Source organism: Rhinolophus hipposideros (genome assembly GCF_964194185.1).
Source record: "Rhinolophus hipposideros genome assembly, chromosome: 17".
NCBI classification, from domain to species: Eukaryota; Metazoa; Chordata; class Mammalia; order Chiroptera; family Rhinolophidae; genus Rhinolophus; species Rhinolophus hipposideros.
Window position 1 is genome coordinate 66,518 of NC_138063.1, and position 10,950 is coordinate 77,467.

General features: G+C 48.6%; 1 protein-coding gene across 1 annotated transcript in view; it reads left to right on the forward strand.

The window, feature by feature from the left end:
* Positions 1–10,607, forward strand: part of PARD6G (par-6 family cell polarity regulator gamma) — a 54,916-nt gene extending 44,309 nt beyond the window's left edge. The window contains exon 3 of the mRNA XM_081078628.1: positions 8,038–10,607. Coding sequence (XP_080934754.1) covers positions 8,038–8,858 — 821 coding nt within the window. The 3' untranslated portion in view covers positions 8,859–10,607. The remainder of the gene's footprint in view (positions 1–8,037) is intronic.
* The last annotated feature ends 343 nt before the right edge of the window (positions 10,608–10,950 follow it).

Genomic DNA, 10,950 nt, shown 5'->3' on the forward strand with positions numbered 1-10,950 from the left:
TGCTGCCCTCCTCCGTCTGGCTCTATCAGAAAAGCACTGGGGCCCTGTCGAGCACCCGCTCCTTGGTTTCTGCTCGTCCAGCTGCAAGAAGCAAGCATGTGGGTGCAGCACTGCCTGAGGGTGTGGCTTGGCCAGCTGTCACTGCCCTCCGCACCCTGGCCACCACGCAGGGTGCCTTGCCGGCGTTTGCTGTCCTTCCACACAAATCCTGGCTCTAAGCTGTCGTTTCTGCTTCGAGCTGTTTCTTCTCAGTTATGACAATTGATGTATACACACGACCATTCCTGTGATTGCAAATTACAGCCACTGTGGGTGCCATTTTCTCATGGCCGTCTTCATGTTGTCCCCGGTTATAAAAATGTGCAGGGTGCAGGCGCACGTCCAGACTGCAGTCACTTTACAAAGGACAACGAGAGTCCCGATGGTGCCTCACCAGCTGGCCGTGCGAGTGCACGTCTGGGCATCGGCCTCAAGGGACCAGAGCTGTTCACACGGAGCCGAGACCCGCACAGCCACCTCCCTGCTGGTGGTCAGACTGATGCTGAATGCACAGTGGGTAACTAAGCGGCTGCGAAGCTTAACGTTGAATACATTCAGGCAGATCCATACATTGGAGCCACATGGAGGCTTTAAAAGTCCCTCAGAGAAGAAAGTTCACTGAGCACATGTTGTTACTCTGCAGCAGTCCTGGGAAAACCATCACTCCAGACACACTGCCTGACACACTCATGCACACACGCACGCACGCAAACACACCCTCAACCACACATGGCACTCACCCACACATGCATGCTCTCACACATATGCACACTCACGCTTGTATGCTTTTACACACAGGCAACACCAAAAGGTCAGAAAAATTATCCCAACTGATAGGGCCAGATGGCTTTGTTACGTGGTGTGCAAACAGCTTGGAAAATTGAGCAGTGAGCTTGTACTATTTCTGAGGTCGGAAGACACATTTCACCTGCATCCCAACCCACAATGATCCAAAAACAGGACTGCCCCAGGTCCCGCCTGGCCTGTACACTCAACAACTGAGCTGAGTGAATGGTGGCCAGGAGTCAGGCGACAAATATTCCAGGTACACGCTCTCAGCATTAAATCCCCGTGTTCCTGTTAACTCAGCAGTTACTCAATTTGTAAAGTTCAGACTTTCTTTGACGTCCCAGCCAGCTCCTGTCGTTGCAAATTGTGAAACAGATGTTTAAGCAGGAAGGTGCCTCCTGACTGGTGCGGGTGACGAGCGTCTGTGGGTACTGTGACTGAGGTCTCATCTCCCGTATCCTGTCGTGGAAGCGCCTGATACACCTGGGGAAGCCATGCGGGGGGCCCCAGTGTGCCCCTGTGTGCAGGCAGAACCGCCACCTGTCCTGAAGCATCCGTGGGATGAAGGGGAGACGTTCGTCTCAGTCATTGGCCCACAGGCATCATGTTTAAGCAGGTTTGCGGTCACAGTGTAAGTAGTGTCCCCGTGCTGGCGGATGTGAACTAGGAGGGAGCAGGGGCCGCTGGGAGCTTCTTCCAGGTACCATGGAGTGACCGCGAGGGGCATGGCCATGGAGCAGTCACCACCCACGGTCACACGGGAGGCGCAGCGGCCAGGGCAGGCGTCTCTCAGGCAGCCCACCCGTGGCCTCACTTCTCTTTCCTAGGTGATTTTTTAACTCACCTTATTTCAAAGGTCCATCTGGATCTTGTTTCATCAATCTGGAATAAATAATGATGATTTTGTTGGTTGATGGTGTGATCGACTGATTGATCGATTCAGCTGAAGGCTGACACCGGGTCCTGGCTCCAGGGCCGGGTCCTGCCATCATCTTGGCCTGCAGCCTGTCCCAGAGGGCCTCTCACCGGCCTCACTGCCAACTGCTCTCCACATGGAAGTAATTCTGGGTCTGAAGTCCTTTCCCGAGCTGTGACCATGTTCTCTTGAAGAAACGACAGGGCGGGGAGCCTGGCGCCACCCAGCGGCCCTGGGGTTGTGTTTATAGGACTACATCTGGGCAGGACCAACGTGGGCCCTTGGGAGGGCGTGTACTGGGTTCCTATAATAAATCCCATTTGGTCTTGGTGTGTAATCCATTTACTATGCTGCTGAATTCCTTTTGCTAGAATTTCGTTGAGAATTCTTGCATCAGTGTTTATTTATAGGGAATACTAGTCTGTAGTTTTCTTGTGGTGTTTTGTCTGGCTTTGGTGTCGGGGCAATGCTGGCCTCAATTGTTCCCTCCTCTTCAAATTTTGGGAAAAGTTTGAGAAGGATTGTTATTCTTTAAATGTTTTAAAGAATTAACCAGTGAAGCCGTCAGATCCATGGCTATTCTGTTTGGGGAGATTTTTGATTACTTAACTAATCTGCTTACTATAGGTCTCTTCAGATTTTAATGTATTTTTTTCCTAAGTCCACTAGTTTCTAAAGTTGTACAGTTAAGTTGTTAATTGGAGATCTTTCTTGGTTTTTAATGCAAGCGTAAATTTCCCCCTTACTACTGCTTTCACAGCTTCCAATAAGTTTTTTGCAAAATTATGTTTATGTTTTCAGTCATCTCTAAGTATTTTCTAATATCCCTGTGATTTCTTTGATGCATTGGATGTTTAATAGTGTGTTGTTTAGTTTCCACATTTTTGTGAATTTTCCACTTTTCTTTGTGTTGCTGATTTCTCACTTCAGAGAAGATACTTTGTATGATGCCTATCTTTTTTAATCTACTGAGACTTAATTTGTGCCCTAACAGATACGCTATCCTGGAGGAAGGTGTATCCCTTGTGCACTTGAGACACCTGTGTACTGCTGCCGTTGGGTGGAGTGTTCTGTGAGCTCCGATTTACATGGTCCATTGTATCGAGTCCTCATCTCCTGTCTGGTCATTTTATCCATTTCTGTCAGTGGTGTACTGAAGACTAACTATTGTTATGGAACTGTTTCTCCCTTCAGTTCTGTTAGGTTTTGCTTCATATATTTGATGATCTGTCATTAGGTGTGTAAATGTTTGTAATTGTTATATCTTCTTGGTTTATTGAACCCTTTTATCACGCATAATGTCCTTCTTTGCCTTGTATAATTATTTTAAATTTAAAGACTAATTTTGTCTGCTATTAGTACAGCCTCCCTTGCTTTCTTTCGGTTAATTTTGGCAGGGGATGTCATTTTTCCCCCCTTTCAAACACTTCTCTTTAGATCTCAAGTGAGTCTCTTGTTGACTGAGTACAGTTGGATCATTTATCCATTCTGCCAGTCTCTTTTGATTGGAGAGTTTAATCCATTTACATTTAAAGTAATTACTGATTAAGGAGGGACTTCTGTCATTGTGCTATTTGTTGTCTGTGTGCCTTATAATTTTTCTGCTCCTCATTTCCTGCATTCTTGTCTTCTTTTATTTATTTGGGTTTTTTTCCCCAGTAAAATGTTTAACTTCCTTTCTCATTTCTTTCTGTATGTATTCTATCACTATTTTCTTTATTACCATGGAGATTACATTTATCTTCCTAAAGCGATAACGTTCTAACCTCAATTTATAGCACCTTAACTTCAATAACATACAAGAACTCTGCTCCTTTACAGCTCCCTCCCCACCTCTTCCAGCTGTTGATGTCACAAGATTACATCATTATACAGTGTGCCCCAGAATATACACTAATAATTTTTGTAAATGCATTTGTCTTTTATGTAGAAAACAAAATTTTAAGTTACAGACCAAAGTTACAACAATACCACTTTTTAGCACAATGATTTTTGCCTTTTTCCTTATATGTGTGTCTCTTAAATCATGTAGAGAACAAAACGTGCAGTTCCAAACCACTGTTACCGTAATACCAGCTTTTATAATTACCCAGGTATTTACCTGTACTGAGATCTTTATTTCTCCAGTCGGCTTCCAGTTAAGTCCTCTCCTGTCCCTTGAGCATCCCTTGCAGGGTAGGCCAGTGGTACAGACTCTTCAGCTTTTGTCTATCTGGGAATGTCTGATTTCTCACTTACTTTTTTGGGGGGTGTATATTGGGGAACAGTGTGTTTTTCCAGGACCCATCAGCTCCAAGTCAAGTCGTTTTCAACCTAGTTGTGGAGGGCACAGCCCACTGGCCCAAGTGGGAATCGAACTGGCGATCTTGGTGTTATGATCTAACCAACTGAGCCAACCGGCTGCCCTGATTTCTGACTTACTTTTGAGGGACAGCTTTGCTGGATGTACGATTCGTGGCTGATAGCTCTTGTTTTTTTTTTTTCCGCACTTTGAGTGTATGGCCCACTGCCTTCTTGCTTCCAGAGTGTCTGATGAGAAATGGGCAGTCTTAACCAAGGATCCCTTGTATGTGAAGAATTGCTTCTCTTTCTCTGCTTTCAAGATTCTCCTTTTGTCTTTGTCTTTTGAAAGTTTGGTTATAATGTGTCTCGGTGTGGGTCTCTTTGAATTCATCGCACTTGGATTTTGTTGAGCTTCTTGGATGTTTATATTCACTTCTTTCATTAAATCTGGTAAGTTTCAGGCATTATTTCTTCAAATATTCCCCTCTGCCCTTTCTCTTCTCCTTCTAGGACTCACGTGATGTACATTTTAGTTTCATTTACCTAAAAATAAAAGGCCTTTCAAAGTAAGAAGGAAACAAGCGTTCCTTTGAGATCAAAGAACAGCTATTCGGGCAGCACTGATTCAGGCAGATGCCCAAATAATGTTCCGATGAGGAGACAAAGGCAGTGGGTATTTATGAGAACGGGAAGGGAGACAATTACATCCATGGAAGGAAGGCGTTGCTATTGGTGGGAATAACATAGTGATGCTGATTCTAAGCAATGTTTTCAATTTTCAGTCTGGCAGTCATAATATCTGCTTTCTTGTTATCTTTGCAAATAGTTCTTTGAGCTCAAGGTTGCTTAGATCCAGTCCAAAGATTATTTTGCCCTGTTTTTAACATCCCAAAAGTTTTAGGCATCAGATGTGCCAGGAAGTTCTTCTGGGATGGCAGCTCCTGCTCCATTTTAAACTGGCTTCGTTTTTATTGTTTACAGTTTGCTCACTGGTGTCACACAGGTCCTTTAGGCTCTATTCACTCACTTTTTTTTTTAATTTATTAGTTTCAGGTGTACAAGACAAGGTAATATTTAGACGTTCATCATTTATATCCCTCACACTGTGAACCCCCCTCCCCTCATCCACTATCCCTCCGACCTCACACCGAGCCATCACATTATATATATAAAATTATAGTTGGCATTCATTAATGTTTATCTATTCATTCACTTTTATTTCTTTTTCTTTTCTTTTGGTTTCTCAGACATAATTTCCATTATGCTATCTTCAACTTCACTGATTCCTTCTTTTGCTTGTTCATATCTGCCTTTGAATTTCCCTAGTGAATTCTTCATTTGCTATTGTACTTTCCAGCTCCAGAATTTATATTTAGTTCCCTCTTAGGTTTTCTATTATTATTTATTTTAAAGATTTTATTGGGGAAGGGGAACAGGACTTTATTGGGGAACAGTGTGTACTTCCAAGACTTTTTTTCCAAGTTAAGTTGTCCTTTCAATTTGTGGAGGGCACAGCTCATCTCCAGGTCCAGTTGCCATTGCTAGTTGCAGGGGGCGCAGCCCACCATCCCTTGCGGGAGTTGAACCGGGAACCTTGTGGTTGAGAGCCCGCACTCCAACCAACTGAGCCATCCGGGAGCTCAGCTCAAGGTGCCGTGTTCTATCTTAGTTGCAGGGGGCGCAGCCCACCATCCCTTGTGGGACTTGAGGAATTTAACTGGCAACCTTGTGGTTGAGAGCCCACTGGCCCATGTGGGAATCGAACCAGCAGCCTTCGGAGTTAGGAGCATGGAGCTTCAACCGCCTGAGCCACTGAGCTGGCCCTACTATCTATTATTGATATGTCAATTTTGTTCACGTTTTTCTTGTCCTGTTGTTTCAGGGACAGTTCCTGTTTTTTAATGGGCCATACTCTCCTGTTTCTTTGAATGTCTTGTGATTATTTTTCCTGAACACTAGACGTTTGTATCTAATAACATAACTCTGGAAATCAGATTCAACCCCTTCCCCAGGGTTTGCTGGGGGTTTCTTTGTTTTGTTTTTTGTATGTTCTCTCTCTGCCAAGGATCAGCCTGAGGTGTACAAGGTGAAAGTTTAAATTTTAAAAAATACAATAAAAGACACATTGTCATTAATTACCCCTCACAATACTCCCCGTCACTTCGAACACACTTATCTCGTTGTTCTTGCCACTTTCTGAAGCAGTTCTGGAAGTCCTTTTTCATTACGGTCTTTGCTTCATCCTGCATCATGACAACACTCCGTGTCACACATTACTTCTTTTTTTTTTTTTTTTTTAAAGATTTTATTGGGGAAGGGAAACAGGACTTTATTGGGGAACATGTGTACTTCCAGGACTTTTTTCCAAGTCCAGTTGTTGTCCTTTCAATCTTAGTTGTGGAGGGAGCAGCTCAGCTCCAGGTCCAGTTGCCGTTGCTAGTTGCAGGGGCCGCAGCCCACCATCCCTTGCAGGATTTAAACCTGCAACCTTGTTATTGAGAGGATGCGCTCCAACCAGCTGAGCCATCCAGGAGCTCAGTGGCAGCTCACCTCAAGGTGCTGTGTTCAATCTTAGTTGCAGGGGGCGCTGCCCACCATCCCTTGCGGGACTCGAGGAATTGAACTGGCAACCTTGTGGTGAGAGCCCACTGGCCCATGTGGGAATCAAACTGGCAGCCTTCGGAGTTAGGAGCATAGAGCTCTAACCGCCTGAGCCACAGGGCCGGAACACACACATTGCTTCTGATACAGCAATTTCTGTAGAATAAAAACGTTGCCGTATGTCCTCATCCACTTTATTCATTGGATCTGGCATCATGTGACTTCGGGCTCTCCCACACTGTCAAAACTACCGTTTAAGGTAAACATTTTGAATTTATTCCGGACATCGAGGCAGTCATGACAGTGCAACTAAAGACACAAAAGAGGACTTCCAGAAGTGCTTTAGAAAGTAGCAAGAACGATGGGATAAGTATGTTTAAAGCAAGGGAGGTGGGGGGCATTTTGAGAGGGATTAATGGCAATGTGTCTTTTACTGTAATAAATTTGTTAAATTTAAACATTTCGCCATATTTTGTGGTCACACCTCGTAAAATAAATGTGTCCTCAGGTTTTTTCTGAGCCATTCCCTGGGCGTGTGTGGTCACTTCCTAATTTCCCCTATATAAAGTTGGTTTTGAATGTCCTAGTCTTTAATATCTGGCTCCCAGTGGGGAAAAAAGTGACAAATGAAGGTGTTAGAAGGGACTGGTCCTTTAACTTTCCTGGAAGTACTTGAGCCAGAGGGGGAGGGGCTTGCTACAGTGTGTGGAGATGCACCAAGGGCTGCCCACCTCTTTATCTGCATCTTGTGACCAGCAGCAATAGTCAGTGATCAGAGCACAGATTCTCCAATATTTGGAGGATAGACCTTTTTTGCCCATGTTGGCTCCCACATTCTGTGTACAAGCCGCAGCAGGAACACGTGCACAGCTGCCTGTCTGGTGCTTCCTGCTCCACTGTCTTCCCACAGTCCACTCAGGCACTTTTAAACTTTCCATGCATTGTTAGTTCTCTGTATTGCAGTCTCTCATTCCTACCTGTTAACCTTTCAGTCCTGTCATTGGTGGCTGGGGGTCAGTTTGGAGATTTCTAGAAAGTGACCTTTAGGGAGGCAATCCCAGTGGAACCGGGCCTCTAATTCGCCTGGTGAATGCTGCTGGGCCCGGTCAGCAGTGGCACCATCGTTGTGGGCGCAGTGACACAGCTGCGTTTGTGTCTCACCCCGGAGGCTGTTTGATACTTTGCAGAGCAGTGAAGTGTGAGACAAGGGGTTGATGCTTCAACTCCTGGGCGGGGAGACCTGTAAATAATTCCTGGAAACGCGACTTGACGGTGGCGCGCACCACGTGAAGCTTCGCCGCGCTCGGTCGGGTGCGCGCCCCGGGCCGCCCCGGAGCCGCGGGCTCCCAGGAGCGTGTGGCCGGCGCCCCGCCTTGGCGCCCGTGCTGACCGTCCCTTGGCCCTTGCAGAGGAGGCGGAGCACGGCGGCGCGGCGGCCGGCTCGCTGTCCCGGCGGAGGAAGGCGCTGGCGCTGCGCGAGGAGAACCCGCGCCGGCGCGCGCACCTGCACATCGGCCTGCCGCGCGACTTCCGGCCCGTGTCCTCCATCATCGACGTGGACATCCTGCCCGAGACGCACCGCCGCGTGAGGCTGTACCGGCACGGCTGCCAGAAGCCGCTGGGCTTCTACATCCGCGACGGCACGAGCGTGCGCGTGGCGCCGCAGGGGCTGGAGAAGGTGCCCGGCATCTTCATCTCGCGCATGGTGCCCGGCGGCCTGGCCGAGAGCACCGGGCTGCTGGCCGTGGACGACGAGGTCCTGGAGGTGAACGGCATCGAGGTGGCCGGCAAGACGCTGGACCAGGTCACGGACATGATGATCGCCAACAGCCACAACCTCATCGTGACGGTGAAGCCGGCCAACCAGAGGAACAACGTGCTGCGCGGCGGCCGCGCGCCCTGCGGCTCGGGCCGCGCCCCGGACAGCTGGGCCGGGCGCCACAGCCTGCCCGCCGCCCCCGCGCCGCCCGGCCCGCCGCCCGAGGACATGGACAGCGACGACGAGGCCGACGTCGTGCTGGAGGCCGAGCCCCGCCCGCTGCCCAGGCCGCCGCTGGCCAGCGCCGCGCGGCTCAACGGCGCGGGCCCGGCTCCCGCGCTGCTCGGCCCGGGCCACGAGGGCGGCGCCCGCGCGCAGCGCCTGCTCAGCTCCCTGCGCGCGCACCCGCGCCACAGCCTGGCGCTGCCCCCGGGCGGCGTGGAGGAGCACGGCCCCGCCGTCACCCTGTAGGCCTGGCGGCGCGGGGGCGGCGCGGGCAGCTGCGAGCGCGCCACGCGGCCTTTCCGCCACTGCCCGCCCCACCCGTGTGTCAGCTTGGGGGGGATGACGATCCCCCTGGCGGAGACCCCCACGAGCCCGCGGGAGGGACGCGCGCGCGCCGGGCGGCGCAGGTCCGAGGGCCTTGGCCACGTGGGGGACAGGGTCTGACCGCGCGCAGAAAAGACGACTTTGAAATGTTTAAAAGGCTGCATTTTTCAAATGAAGCTGTCGAATTACTCTCGGAAGAGTCGGGTCGCGCGTCCAGCCGACGCCGGGCACAGACGCCCCGTGGGGGGCCAGCGTGTGCACCGGCCTTGCACGGACCCTGCGGCGGAGGGAGGGTCCCACAGGTGGGCCTGGCCTTAGGAACGGGCCCCGGACCTGCGACAGGGCGGACCTGCGACAGGACGGCCGTGGACCACGCACCGCACACGCCGCGCTCCTAGAGCCGAGCTCCCGGGGGCTGGGGACGCCGCCGGCTCCGCCGGCCGGAAGGTCACGCTCCGCACGGCCGCTCGTGACCAAAACCCGCTGTTCACTCGACACGAAAGCGTCTTCGTGACGCGATTGACTTTGAGGGCCGTTTTTAAACGTTTCCACGCATGGATGGGTCGGCCCACGGCAAACTTCTGGCCCACCTCTGGAAGCTTAGCCATCAGGGCGGGCAGCTTCTGTTACCTTCGTTTTAAATATCGGCCCATGGACCTTGACGATTTTTAACACGTTAGATTCATTGTCACTTCTCGTTGATCTCCCAGCAGTATTTGCATACTGAGTAATTTTCAATGTTTATTCATGTTTGTACCAATTAAATTTTATATGAAATGTATTTTGTTTGAATCCGATGTGGAGGCAAAAGTGTTACACTTATATTTTGAGAACTAAACTCCGACCAAATAAAGCTTTCCTGTGAACACAGGCGAAACTACTTTTCTAGGTGGCCTTTCTATGCAGCTGCTTCTCTGTGGTGCGGGGCCCCTGCTGGTCAGTGGCAGAACTGTCCTGACTTCATGGGCGTCGGGCCGCTCCCAGCTGGGAAACGGCCTTTCCGTGTTTTCATTGTTTCCTGAATTCGTTAAGTGAAAACCAAATTGTTTTACTTTTGTGCAGAAACTATTTATTGTTCATAAATAGCGTTTATTCAGTAGTCGTGGTTTCCTGCGCCTCTGTTTATGTTGTTATTTGAATGCCAGGCTCTTTTGTCTGTTTTGTTCCTAGCACAGGGAAAACCAAAGATGCTCCCTCTTTGAGGTCTGAGCTCACACTTCCAAATTTGCGAGCTCCAGAAACTGTACCAGCATCGTGTTTGGCACCACAGCAGTTGGAAGCTTTCTTTACTACTACGAGTATTACAGAAGCAGAATTCTAGTGCTAATTTACTATCACAGAGGAAATGTTCGTTTACTAAGTTATTGCTGGTTAATGAGTGTCTTATTGAATAACTGGGTCTGTTACCAAGAAGGAAAGTTATATTTCTTACCATGTTTTAAGTTGCCGAGCAAATGTGAATAATTTTCTTAAAACAAGACAGGCTTGCTCAGATTTGTGCGCTATTGTTCATAAGTTTAGGATCATGAGCTGCTTGGAACACCTGCTTGAGTGTATTTTTCTACCCAGGTCTACACTTCTGCCATTTCTTTCATAAAACAAAGACAGAAGCAATGTTGTATTACATGGTAAAGTTTTCTTGGTTTTATATATCAAAGAATAAAGATGGTTGCTTCTAATGCCATTTTTCATTTGTGTCCTAAATAACGAAGAGACTGTCATTGCTAATGATTACAGGTCAGGATGGAGAGCCTGTAACACCAAGTGCCCTTCATGTGTCATCTTTTCTCACTTAATCCTCACACATTCTCCATGAGGCAAATAGTAGTATCCCCACTTTGCAGGTGAAAAACTGGGCCCAAACTCAACCACGTAGTAAGGCATTTTAAATGACCAAATTATAGTCATATTTGATGGGTGATAGATGTGTCTTAGGTTCTGTTTACCATGTTTCCCTGAAAATAAGACCTATCTAGACCATCGGCTCTAATGTGTCTTTCAGAGCAAAAACTAA